This window comes from Hordeum vulgare, chromosome 3H (assembly GCF_904849725.1).
Source record: "Hordeum vulgare subsp. vulgare chromosome 3H, MorexV3_pseudomolecules_assembly, whole genome shotgun sequence".
NCBI classification, from domain to species: Eukaryota; Viridiplantae; Streptophyta; class Magnoliopsida; order Poales; family Poaceae; genus Hordeum; species Hordeum vulgare.
The window spans coordinates 574,467,672-574,481,782 of record NC_058520.1 but is presented as its reverse complement, the minus strand read 5'-3'; the positions used below and the strand labels follow the sequence as shown (position 1 = coordinate 574,481,782).

Below are 14,111 nucleotides of genomic sequence, written 5' to 3'. Positions count from 1 at the left end.
CTATTGCATCCGAGTACCTCGCTGAAACACCCAGTGGGTTCCAAGAGGAATGTAAACACTTACTAGCGCACTTACTCGGATATCGTCCCGAAGCTCCAAGCTCTTCTTGTACAGGGACGCGATGGAGTCGTACGCTCCCTTGGCGTCGCCCACCATCAGCTCCACCTGCACCATGGCGTCCTTGGCGGCTCCTACCAGATCTTCCGGGAGGCATCGGGCATCATATTGAACAGCCTACGGACCCGGCACGGCAGAAGGCTCCCTGGGCATCCCGAGCTCCGCTCCAGTCGGTTCCGCCGTGAGGGCCACCGTCTCAGTCGGCGGCACCGTCTCAGTCGGCGGCACGTTCATGGTGGGATTAGCAACAGGTTGGATAACCCCAGGGACAGGCGCCAAAGCTGGCTCCGACCTCCTTTGGTCGTCGTCGTCCAGATGGATCACCTCCGAAGGAAGCCCGACTGAACAAAATAAAATTACAGAAAAAGGTCAAGATCAAAGACGACATTCGCGAAACAGTAATACATCTCTCCGAGTCGTGACAACGTACCTTGCTGGGACGTGGCGGCGTTATCCGTGTCCATGGGATCATCGTCCTGGCGCGGCAGAGAGGTGGCGGAGGTAGCAGCTGTGTTGAGTGAAATCCACTCGACGGATAAACATGAGTTCGCAAAAAGAGGAGTTCAACCGGATACTGAAGGAAGATGAAAGAGTAAAGATACTTACACTGAGGCGACCGGAACAACGATCCTCATCCGGGGCAAGGCTTTCCGAGGTTTAGACCCACTAGGTTTGGCCACCTTGGACGGCTGGTTCACGGGCTCGGCAGAAGCACCCCTGGTTCTCTTCACACTCCGAGCACTCAGGGCCACGGGAGGAGCTGGCGGAGCACTCGGGGCCGCGGGAGGAGCCGACGGAGCAGCGGGGTCATGACGGCGCTTGGTTCGGTGCTCTGGTGGTGAGGGTGACGAGCTCTGCTCTCCACTCTCCTCCTCCTCCTCTTCCGTCTCCTCCTTTGTCTCCCCTCTGTCAGAGACGTACTCGGCGCTATCCGCGCTGCCCTCCTGGCTGCCCTCCTCTTCCTCGACTGGATTCCCGTTCGAGACTGCAGAATGCCAGTTTATCCACTCCTGCACAAAACACAGTCGGCAACGTCAGTCAGCGAGACAAGAAAAGCAATAAAGCTGAGAAGGTTAAAAGCACTCGACAACATGTACTCACCTCATTCGGAGGAGGATTTTCGGCGCGGAAGGGCTTCACCCGCCGGGCTCCCACGGGGTTGTCACACGTGCCTGTGATGCTGCGGACCCACACACTCACAGTCTCCCCGCTCACGTCCTCTGGATGAGACCGAGTGGAATCCGAAGGCCCCGCGTAATGCCACATAGCGTGGTCTCGGGCCTGCAGCGGCTGGATGCGCCGACCCAGAAAAGTCTCCAGCAGGTCATGCCGGTGACTCCCCTCCGGACGACGGCTATCAGCGCATCGACCAAAGGCTGGATCTGGGTTCTTTCTCCCTTAGAGAGCGCAAGCTTCCTAGGAGGGCCCGGGCGGTCTAAACTGAAAGGTGGCAATCCACTTGAAGCATTCGGGCAAGCAATGTCCTGTCAATAGAAGCAGGACGATTGCCAGTTCCTAACTGACTCGGATAGCTGGAGGGAGGGATAGCTACTCTTTGTTTTCTTCTGAAATCCTAAACCCCCGTAGAGCTGGAGGATGTGCGTCTTATCATCCGACTTGCTAAGCTTTTTAACAGTTTGGGATCTAGCAGAGAAGACATATTTAAAGAGCCCCCAGTGGGGAGGGCATCCTATGAAGCACTCGCAGAGGGTGACGAATGCAGAAAGGTGAGCTATCGAGTTCGGAGGAAAGTGATGGAGCTGCGCCCCGAAGTAATTCATGATACCTCGGAAGAAAGGATGGGGAGGCAAGGAGAAGCCTCTGGCCACGTGGCTGAGCAGCAGAACGCGCTCCTCTCCTTCGGCGCCGGCTCCGTCTCGCCTTCCGGCAGCCTCCAGGACTTTTTGGCGACCATACCGTGCTCCACCAGCTGAAGTCCCCCTGGATCCAGCCCGCCGGCAGCGCCTGCTGCCGCCGCTAAGTGGAGGCCCTCCGTCTTCTTCTCTGCGCCTCGAGCTTGCTGGTCTGCCCCTTCGTCATGGCGAGGGCGACGGATCCGCAAAGGAGGAGGGGAAGGAGGTGGCTTGAGGTGTGCAGAGAGCTGCGGGAGGAGCGAGATTAATGGGAGGAGGATGAGCAGCGCAACAGGAAATCCCGCCGAGGAGGCTTTAATAGGCTTCCGACTGGGTCACTTACAGGTGGGCCCAGGATCTTATCCCCCCAACCGGCCGCAGCAAGATTAGTGGAGAAGATAACGACGCGGTAATCAAGGAGGCAAAACCTACTCGATGGCGATGTCGTCATCCCCGCTGAGCGCGCGGCAACCGAAATTTGAGGATCCCGGAAAATCCGGTGCTGTCAGTTTGACCAGTCACGTCGAAAGATTCCGCGGAAGCACTCGGTCCCTGACGGTTCGTTTCACTGGCATATTCACTCGGATCACTGGCTGAAAGGATAAAATGGATCAAGGCAAACAACGCTAAAGTCACCTCAATACCAGTCAGTTCCAAACTCCAGACATCACTTCATCGTTCCAACCCCGATCCATTCGGGGACTAATGATGGGGTTATAGTCCGAGGGTAGGGTCATAGGTCTGCCCTATAGGTCCTACCCAAGGACTACCCTTCATAGAAGACAAGGCCCTTAGACAGTTCTGACTGAACTAAGGACGCCCCCATCATCCAGTCGACGACGATCCACTCGGAGCATATCTAACATACCGATTGGAATCCACTCTGTACATCGTAACCTCCCAGGAGGGCAACAACCATACGTTTTCATACACCATTATTAGCATTTAAAGCTTACGTTACCTGTAACGTAAGCATTTACTCGCCACTATTCCACCCCTGTCCACCGGGCCATTTTGAAGGGCAGCGCACTCTATATAAGCCGCCCTTCACCACTGGTACGGGGGTTGACACTTGCTGTGATCCTATAATCCACTCGACACAAAGCTCCCAAGAGCACTGAGACGTAGGGCTTTTACCTCCACCGTAGAGGGGCCTGAACTCATACATCCTCGCTGTAGCTAAGGCTCTGCCCATATACTTTCGTACCCCATACTTCTACTGTCAGACTTATACCCACGACAATACCCATGGTGGCTCCCACTTGCTCCACGATGATCTCATCGGATGAACCACGATGTCAAGGATTCAATCAATCCCGTATACAATTCCCTTTGTCTATCAGTATAGAACTTGCCCGAGATTCGATCGTCGGTATACCTATACCTTGTTCAATCTCGTTACCGGTAAGTCTCTTTACTCGTTCCGTAGCACGTCATCGTGTGACTAACTCCTTAGTCACATTGAGCTCATGATGATGTTCTACCGTGTGGGCCCAGAGGTACCTCTCCGTCACACGGAGTGACAAATCCCGATCTCGATTCGTACCAACCCAACAGACACTTTCAGAGATACCCGTAGTGCACCTTTATAGTCACCCAGATACGTTGTGACGTTTGATACACCCAAAGCACTCCTACGGTATCCGGGAGTTGCACAATCTCACGGTCGAAGGAAAAGACACTTGACATTAGAAAAGCTTTAGCATACGAACAATACGATCTAGTGCTATGCTTAGGATTGGGTCTTGTCCATCACATCATTCTCCCAATGATGTGATCCCGTTATCAATGACATCTAATGCCCATGATCAGGAAACCATGATCATCTATTGACTAACGAGCTAGCCAACTAGAGGCTTGCTAGGGACACATTGTGATCTATTTATTCACACATGTATTACTGTTTCCTGTTAATACAATTATAGCATGAACAATAGACTATTATCATGAACAAGGAAATATGATAATAACCATTTTATTATTGCCTCTAGGGCATATTTTCAACATCGTCCTATTTTCTTATGGACGTGATGCCTCTAAATACATGACCATTGTCGTGAATATCGCATAACTATCCGCTTTTCTATCAATTACCCAACAGTAACTTGTCTACCCACCGTATGCTTGCTTTCATGAGAGATGCCACTAGGGAACACTATGCCCCCGGGTCTATTCACTTATAAATTTACAAACGCTACAATTTCCTCGCTACCTTTAATTACTTGTTATTTACTTTTCACTTTGTAACTTTCAAATGTGCTACTTACTTGCTTGCAAATAAGAAGACAAGGCGATTGACAACCCTCTTGCCCGCGTTGGGTGCAAGTATTTGTTTCTTTTGTGTGCAGATGTTGAACACGGGGGTTGGTTGTTACTCCTATTGGTTCGATAAACCTTGATTCTCTACTGAGGAAAATACTTACCTATAGTGTGTTGCATCATTCGTTCCTCTTCATGGAAAACTAAACGCAGATCACAAGCAACAAGTATCTAGGTGATATTAGGGTTGATTGATATGTATCAAAGGTGTTATTATGAACTCTAGGGTTGTTTGTAACACTTATAGAAATAGCTCAATGGGTTGATTGAGAAGGATAAATTTGAGGTGCTTCGTTGCCTATAACACTTTCTTCTTATGTTCCCCAATAGTAGGAACTTTGGAGTGATTCTTTGTTGCACGTTGAGGGATGATCATATGATTCTATTATGTAAGCATTGTTAAGAGATTGCACTAGTGAAAGTATGAACCCTAGGCCTTCTTTCCAAGCATTAATATGTCGTTTTGCTTGTTGTTTACTAATTGTTACCTTGTTGTTTTTAGTTATTCAGATTATAAAATATATTTCTACTATCCATACTACACCTGTATCACCATCTCTTCGCCGAATTAGTGCACACATACAATTTTCCATTGTATCATGTGTGTTGAGGACACAAGAGATTTCTTGTATTTGTTTAAAGGGCTGTTTGGGAAGGACCATCTTCATCCTACACCTTTCACAGATTGATAAACCTTAGGTCATCCACTTGAGGGAAATTTGTTGTTGTCCTATAAAACTCTACACTTGGAGGCACAACAACGTCTACAAGAATAAAGTTGCATAGTAGACATCGAAGGTGAAACGCGGAAGGAAGAGAATGAAGAAGGGGTATGGGGCATATGCCCGCAAACCTTGACAAACAACCATCGGTGATGGCAACCACTAGCATTCCACAAGCTAATCGATGGTGAACATGTAATATGGCGCTCTAAGAGCTTAGGTGGACACTTGATGGGAGTACCCGACACAAGGAAGATTTTTTTTTGGGTCGATGGTAGAGGTTGGAACGACAAATAGAACATGGTGGGGAAAAGTGTTGGTCAAGGAGGGAACGGACGGCGGAGGCAATGTGAGAACATATGATGGAAGCATGCGAATTGATGAAGAAAACAACGGAACCTGCGTTAAAATAGCGTTCTGAAAGCTTCTATGGACAAATAAGACATCTTTTTAGTCACTGAGGGAGTTCGGGATTAAGGGGTCCTCGAGCCACTTACCTATTTCCATGGCCCGGACTCATGGGTTGTCTTCTAATTATCATTGGAACCCAAATTACGAGATGATATTGTGTTCAGAACGGACCCTTTCGAATACTTGGTGTGCGCTCCAAGGAAAGTTGATAATTGGCATGTTTTCTCCTTTGTGTAACCAACATTGCGTAACCCTAGTACTCGTGGCATCTATATAAACCAGAGGGCCTTAGCTCGTAGGACAAGATAAGATCATTACTTCTAGGGTTTTAGATCACAACATACGATCTCGAGCTAGATCAACTCTGTATTCGATACTCCATCATAAATATAAACAAGAGCAGTACATAGGATTTTAGCTCCATCAAGAGGGTCCGAACCTGGGTAAATATCGTCTTATTCATCTCATGTTACCATCAATCCAAGATCCACAGTTCGGAATCCCCTACCCTAGATCTACCGGTTTGGACACTAACAATCACGAGCATAAAATCCAACTCTTCTTGTCCACATAGAATACACAGGAATGATACATATGGTATGTGACGGCGAGGGAGCGAGGCGACGGCGACCGTGACGGCGAGGAGGCGAGGCGTCGTCGGCGACGACGGCAAGGAAGCGAGGCGTCGTCGCCAGCGACCGTGATGACGAGGAGGTGAGGCGCCGTCGCCGGCAACCGTGCCAGGGAGGAGGCGAGGCGTCGTCGCCGGCGACCGTGACGACGAGGGAGTGAGTCTCTTCCTCCAGCCTCCTCTACCCGGTGGTGTTGAGCTGGCTCCGCTTATTTTTCTATAGCTTATCTTCCCAAACAGCTTTCGGTGGGATGAAGTTACGGGTGTAAATCACATGTGACCAGTAAGTTACGGGTGAAAACTATTACGGTTGGAATTTTTTTTTGCACTGCTTCCAAGCGGGGCCCAAGGCGGCTGCGTCAAACCAGACACGTTCAATACCGGTGACGGGCACATCAGCTCGAAATGGAAGATTAGGATGACTTTCCCCCAAAAAGAAGGGAAGACTAGGAGGACCAGGATAATTAACAGCCGGACCAGCACGACACACGCCATCATATCATATGGCATCTGGTCTCTCCTCCCGGTATTGTTTTCGTGCTAATTGGCTGATTGATATACGCTGTGTTGCACATGGCTTCGTGCTAGCCGCTGCTATTGTTTTCTTTTCTTTTATTGTTCGTTTCCCGTTGTACGTAGTAGCACATCGCATTTGTTCCCCCGGATCAAGTGCGAGCAAATCATTGGCCAGGAAAGGATAATGCGTAATTTTGCCGTGCTGTCCCCCTTGGCCGGTGCGGCTGCGGCCCCGCTCCAGAGATTGCGTAGTGTCATGCTCCAGATCATGTCGTGTCATGCTCCAGATCATGTGCTTCTCCGTGTCTTTCTCTTCGAAATCTGAGTAAATTGCCGAAAACTACTGTATCATATTTGACGCAAATATGTTCAGTGGCTACCACTTTATGATTATTAGCGAAAAACTATTAAAATTTTGCTAATCCGTTGCTATGTGACTGTCCATTTTAGCTCGTTTAATCGTTTTTTCTGGCAAGCCGGGCCCACATGTCAGGTTGACTATTAGCTTTGACCGTTATTATAGATAGGACCCACACGTCAGACCTTTCTTCCACCTCCCTTCACCCTCATTACATCGAACAGGTTATGTGCGTCAGGCCGGGGCGGCGGCGGTGCTGATCGCGGACACGGTGGACGAGCAGCTGCTGACCATGGACACCCCTGGCGGCGTCCTCGTTGACTGCACCAGCTCCTCCCCCGCCCTCGCGCACGAGATCGCCGCGGCCGCGCGCGCCGCCGGCTGCCACGCCGTCGACTGCCCCGTCTCCGGCGGCGACATCGGCGCCCGCGACGGCACGCTCGCCCTCCTCGCCGGCGGCGACGAGGCCGTGGTCGCCTGGCCCAGCCTGCTCTTCGCGCACCTCGACAGGCCGACCTACATGGGCCCCGCCGGCAGCGGGCAGAGCAGCAAGATCGCGAACCAGATCACGGTGGCCGGCGCGGTGGTCGGCCTCGGCGAGTCCCTGGCCTTCGCCGGCGCCGCCGGGCTCGACGAGCGGTTGTTCCTCGGCGCGGTGTCCAAGGGCGCCGTGAGGTCGCGCGTCATGGACATCTTCGGAGAGCGCGCGCTGAGCCGCGACTTCGCTTCTGGGGGCGCCGTGCATCCAGGGTCGCCGCCATTGGGCCCGGAGACGGGGCAACCCAGTTGTGCTGGAGGTCGGCATGGCGCTGGAGGTCGGCGACGGCAAGGAGGAGGAGGCCAACATGCTGCCGGGGTCGCCGCCATTGGGTCCGCTTCAGTCAGCCTAAAAGTCAACACGCACAGTTAACGACCTGACATGTGGGTCCGGCTTGCCAGAAAACGATTAAACGAGTTAAAATGGACAATTTCAAATCTTGGTAGTTTTTAGCAACGGATTAGCAAAATTTTGGTAGTTTTTCGCTAATAATCTAAAGTGGTAGTCACTGAACACATTTGCGTCAACTATGGTAGTTTTTGGCAATTTACTCTCGGAATCTTGTAGGGCACCACGCGGGTTAGCAAAAGATGGTGATGCCTCGTTTATTAGGCTGGACTAAAACCTCGAGGAATGTCTTCAGGAGTCCCATTGAATCAACTTTTTTTTCTTCTGTCAGGATAGCAGTTTTGCGTTCGGCTCGTCAATTTGGAGGAGTGTGTTTGTAGACGCTCTTACCTCTTAACACTTAAGCTTTGCCTCATGCATCTCAACTTGTATCATTTGATAATATTCTGGCTCTTCTCCCGCTCTTCCGCCCTACCAAGAAACAACACATGATAGATTCAGAAGAAATAAATAACACAAAATATGTGTGCATCGGCCTTGGATTAGATTATAGCGGTGTAGACTAATATACATATGTTTAAACTATGAGAGATCTTTGAACATCTTAGGAACCAAATGCTCATGTGACATCCAATTGAGCTCCATGCGAAGGGTGAAGCGGGAGGGCAGAGAATGAAGAAGGGTAGGCTGGCTTCTCGCCAAAAACCACGCCTATCAACGACGACGACCGATAGCATGCCCAGAGGCTAACCCACGCCGAATAGGTAACATATGGCGTACATTAGAGGCATTAATCTTGTGCATCTTTCCGACCATCTTAGGCCATTATGGTCTGTGGCCGTCGGATCTCCATGTGCACTCGATTGGAGTGCAACACCGAGTAAACATTGTTGTGAATGGAGCATGTGACATTCTTAACATCGAATGGCGAATGATTGTGTAGAACTGAAATATCTTGACCAGAAGGTAATCATTTTGGTGTCTGCGGATATTATCGAAATTCAGTGAGTTGAATATCTTTCAAAAACATATTAAATTAGCTTATAGAATTGCAAGCAAACATTTCAGTGCTTTCACCGAAATGCAAACCAAAAGAACCAAAATTCAGTAGTTTTGATAGGTGAAAAAGTTCTGAAATTACATTTGTAACCATGGACGAGCAAACGAGGAAAGATAGGGTGGAGTCGTGGAGGAGGCGCGGCGGAGGGTGGATGAACAAGCGAACTAGTTTATTTTATAAGTATGTTTTTTGACTTTTGAAGCAAACTAGCTGGAAGAGGGCGGGTGCGCATCGCAATAGCTTAGTTATTAAAGCTTTTATTAGGCAATGGATAAGAAAATATTTCTGTCATGCCACGAGCATGACTTTCTTAACTCTAACAGTGAGACTGGAAAGCTGTAATAAACCAAATAACAATGCTTTGAGTTAGCATCCGGCGGTCAATTCACAACCACAAGGCGGCCACGGCAGAGCAAACAACACGCTCAGCATAGACGCGTGCCGGTCCGGCGACAGGCACAACAGCTCAAACCGGATGACTAGCATGAGGATCAGGACCGGACACACGGCCATCATATGGCATCTGGTCTCCTCCTCGTTAAATTGAGGACTGATGATACGCTGCTCGCACATGGCCTGGTGCTGCTGGTATTGTTAGCTTCTCGTTGTCCCCGGATCAAGTGCAGACAAGGCATTGACAACAACAGGATCATGCGTAATTCGCCGTGTCGCCACGGTTCCACTCCACAGATTGCGTTGGTTTCCTCTCGTTTCGTCTCCGTGGTCGTGTGGTGTCGTGCTCCTGCCTCGTGTCCGCCTACTCTGGATCTTTGGTCTCTGGTGCTCTAGAGTGACACGGCAAAGGTGAAAGGTGCCCTGCAGGTGGTATGACGCTCCTTCTCGAACGTTGGTTCGTTGCTCAAAGTAACATGAGACTAGGACAACGACGACTTTGGAGTTCAGTTGGACCGTGAAGGAAAGGGACAGGCTCTCGGTATGAACAGCAGAACACGTCCACCAAGCGCACGGGTTCATTGCTGCTGGTCTACAAGACTACACCAAGAAGCTTCTGCAAAGAGGGGCACCTCCTTCAGAACTTGAACAGACCGGGTCAGCGATCCCAGCAAAAAGACTAATAAAATGAGAGACGAACATTTCGTGCCATCACAAGGGCACGTTGCCCCCTCCACGGAACGTAAACAAAGGCACTAGTGGCGAGTCAATGAGATATCATATATGCAGATGCAGGTGATGATGGTCCCGATCGATGCCGATGCGCCTCTGGAGCGTCCAAGTTTTTATTTCATACTCAGCTACCCCTTTCGAGTGTTCTGAAAGCCGCAGGAGGGAGCATGTATGGGGGTTGAGGTTTGACATGCAAGTTTTAACTTGTTTTGTTTAATGTACGATCCCAACCACCCGGAGAAAGTTTCTCACGGAGTTTCTCACGGGAACGTCAAATCGATCAATGCAGTGCGACGGTGGATAGTCATGTTGATACCAGGTGAAACACATACTGATCATATATCTACTCGGCGCGAACGATGTTGGCATTCGCTGCAAGGTAATATTTGAGTCCTCATGTGGCCGATGGAGTTGGGAAGCATTTCTGTCAAGCAACGCTACCATGAATATTTTTATTAGTAGATCCTCTACTTCTTGGGAATCTGTGATTTCAGATTTTGTATAAGGACATCTCTATTACTACCTTCGTCTTAAAATAAATGTTTTCAGCTTAATATAACTTTGTATTAGAGGTAATACAAAGTTAAGACGATTATTTTTTCACCTGCAAAAAAAGTAGCAAACCTTCATATTCCGACACCCTTTTTTTCCTTTTGATGAGGGAATATATAGCTCGACAACCTAAAAGAAAAATCAACACAAGAATTCGTACTTCCAACAGTAGTCATGTTTTATCTAATTCGAACAGCGAAATAACCGGGCCTCTTATGTAAAAACGGCAAACATATTGCTTGAAAAGAAGAGAGCAAGGAGAAACTCAGGCCCATACAGCCCTCAGCAGAAAGTCCGTCCTGTTTGAGGCCCATTCAAAGCAGCTGGCTTAGTACCACACATCATTTCTATTTGACGCTTCAGGCGCCAGTTAAAGCCGTTTCTATCATCCGAACCCCCCCCCTCCTCCCCCCCCCCCCCGCCCCCCGTTCCGAGCTGGGACGGCCCATTGACATTGTTTCCTTTCTTTTCCGTTAAGCTTCAAAGGCGGTGCGGCGACGGGGAGAGAAATTAGCGGGCGATTCTTCGGAAGTCTCCCAGTGAGCACTCCCACGCGCCGTCATTTGGTGCGTTTTCAGCCGCCGTCACGTGCCGCGCTCTGAACGCTTTCTTTGGATTTCAATTTTTTATTTTTTTGCATGAATTTTCTCCTTTTTAGATTGTTTTTTTTATTTTTTTGTTGTTTTGTTTTTTCACCGGTCTTTCTTAGCTTTCTGATGATTTTAAAAAAAAATTGCACGAAAAAAACGCATTTTCTGTTTTTTTTTGCAAGAGGCATGGTTTTGCTTCTGCGAGAGGCGAAGTTTTTTTTTACTTCATGAGAGGCACGCCCGTGCCTTTCGGAAACAAAAAAACATCTTTTATGTGTTTTTGCGTGAGGCACGGTTTTGCTTTCGCGAGAGGCATAGTTTTGCCTTCGCAAGAGGCACGATCCTATCGGAAAGGAAGAAAACGTTTTTTCTGTTTTTCTTTTTTGCGAGAGGCACGGTTTTAGTTCCGCGAGAGGCATGCTTTTGCCTTCGTGGGAGGCACGTCCGTGCCACTCGGAAAGGAAAAACATGTTTTTTTTCGTGAGATGCACGGCTTTGCTTTCGCAAAAAGACATGATTTTGCCTTTGTGAGAGATACAACCGTGCCTTTTAAAAAGAAAAAAAAAACGAAAAACATGTTTTCTATTGTTTTTTCCCGTCGCGAGAGACGTGGTTTTTTGGTCCCTTTTTTATGAAAAAAAGTTCATCTAAACCTATCAACATGAAATTCAATTTTGAAGATCTCGACGCGAGAAATCCAATGGTGAAAATGGATCGAGTTTTTCTTGCACGGTTTAAGAGATAAAATATTTTTAAAAATACGGATGTACGAAAAAAGAAAAATTCTCTGGTTGCAATAAGTGACAATTATGCACAGTGTGTCGCTTGTCATAACTTGAAAAGGTGGGAGCAATCTTTGAAAGACATGCTGCTCAATCAGTGATTTTGGCGATGGGGGTTCAAAGTTCAAACTAGTGACCTCTCAAGTCACACATAACCGCAACAACCATTACGCTGACTTCATGCAAATCTTACTAACTTATTTTTCTTTTTTTATTATTCTTAGTTCTCCGTGAGTTAAGAGCTCACTTCTTCGTCTTCTTTTTTGTTTTCATTGTTTATTTTCCTTTCTTGTTTTTTTTTGTTTTCTAACGTGTACACAATTTGTTTCTCAAAATAAATGACTTTTCCAAATTCATGATTTTTTCAAAAAAAACATGAACTTTTTCCAAAAATAGTGATCTTTTTTGCAAAATATATGAACTTGATGAACTATTTTAAAAATCAGTGAGCTTTTTTTTAAAAATGATGAACTTTTTTAATTTTGTGAACATTTCTTGAAAAATGAATATTTTTTTTCTTCTAAAATTGGATGAACTTTTTTCATAGTCGCTGATTTTCCCCCCTTCAAATTCGTGAACTTTTTTGGAATTCTAGTTATACTAGTCTATCAGAACATGTTCAGCCAACAGTTCTTTTCACCATTTTTTCGTTTTTATTTTTTGCATTTGTTAATAAAAAAGGATAAACTCTTGACTAATCGTTCAAGTATCATCAGTATTTTTTCCAATCAGATATCCTATGGAAACATACAGGAAGCAGTCAATTTTCCAAAAAAACAAACAAGAAGCGATCAGTCAGTTTTCCAAAAAAACGATTGAACGCAAAAGTTTCCAAACGAAAGAAACGAGGAAAGAAGGAAAGAGTCGTAAGACATGCAACCTAATGCGCTTTCCGAATTCAACCTGCTTAAGCGCGTAATGGGCGCTGCATCAACGAATCGATGCTAAAGGCGCCGACAAGGAGCACACGGCCGAGAAGGTTGCACAACCTTTTGACTAATATATTTGCTAAAAAATATTAATATATCAAATGTAGTATCTGTTTGTACGAATATAATATTTGATAACTTCTAGTAAAAAATAAATTTAATATTTAATACCAATAAAGATATTAAATTATTTTTTGTGAACGAGGGTCCACCACATTGGCTTGCCACTAGGCGCGTTGCGATATTGTCCGAACACGGGCATCCTAAACAAACCTGTGAAAATTTAATAGTAAGATAGTCTACAACTGAAACTTTCAAATCTGCAATAAATGCCCGGGCGGGTTGCCGAGTTAGTGCCCGGACGCGAAATTGCCATCCAAATGGACACGGCAAATCTGACACAAATGCTCAGACTAATCGACAACCTCGTACCTGGCCTCATATATGAGGACGCCCAAACACATCCGTCACGTAGGACTGATTACTAGGGCACACAATCACCTCATAAACCAGCTGTACGACCGCCTCCTCCTCCGATCGTCGGTGTGGACGTATTCATGGTGCCGCATGGCACCACGACCGCGTACCCCGCGCCCGAGAAACCAAGTTCGATTATTTAAGCCGGACGGTGGCAGCCTAACCCTAGCCTGCCCCAGTTTTGGCCCTTTCTCACCTCCATCGTTGCCACTTTCACTAATGCAGAATCAGACAACAGTCTCGGTTCGTAAGGACCTTTAGTGTCGGTTCTGCAATCGACATTAAAGGGTGGGGACTAAAGCCCCCCCCCCTTTAGTGTCGGTTCGTCACGAACCGGGACCGAATGCCCACCACGTGGCACGAGCCCGCGCCGGGAGGCTGGAGGCCTTTAGTCCCAATTGGTTACACCAACCGGGACTAGAGGTTTAGGGGTTTTGGGTTTATGGTTTATTTTTCCGTTTAATTTTGTGTTTCCCATTTAATTATTTTTCATTCCAAACATATTTTACACTACTACATATTGTACATGTTATGCATATATAAAAATAAAATTTCTCGTAGTACCGATCATATATATATCATCGAATTTCTCGCGCGACCATTCACACATACACATGTATATATACAATTTCTCCTACAATTTGCAGATCATTATATGGAGACATTACAACTTGTAATGGTATTCTCCTTTGAGATATATGATCTCGTCGAGCAAAAATCCCACTATTTCCTCTTGAATTGCTCGTACGTGATCTGTTGGTAAGAGCCGACCCCGCATGGCCT

At 47.3% G+C, this 14,111-nt stretch overlaps 1 protein-coding gene across 1 annotated transcript; it reads left to right on the top strand.

Annotated features, from left to right (window-relative positions):
* The first annotated feature begins 6,753 nt into the window (after positions 1-6,753).
* On the top strand, positions 6,754-8,101 carry LOC123442075 (probable 3-hydroxyisobutyrate dehydrogenase-like 3, mitochondrial). Its single transcript, XM_045118186.1, has 2 exons — positions 6,754-6,861; positions 7,097-8,101. Exons 1-2 carry the CDS (start codon positions 6,754-6,756, stop codon positions 7,835-7,837), a joined length of 849 nt encoding a protein of 282 aa, XP_044974121.1. The 3' UTR covers positions 7,838-8,101.
* Positions 8,102-14,111: the final 6,010 nt, after the last annotated feature.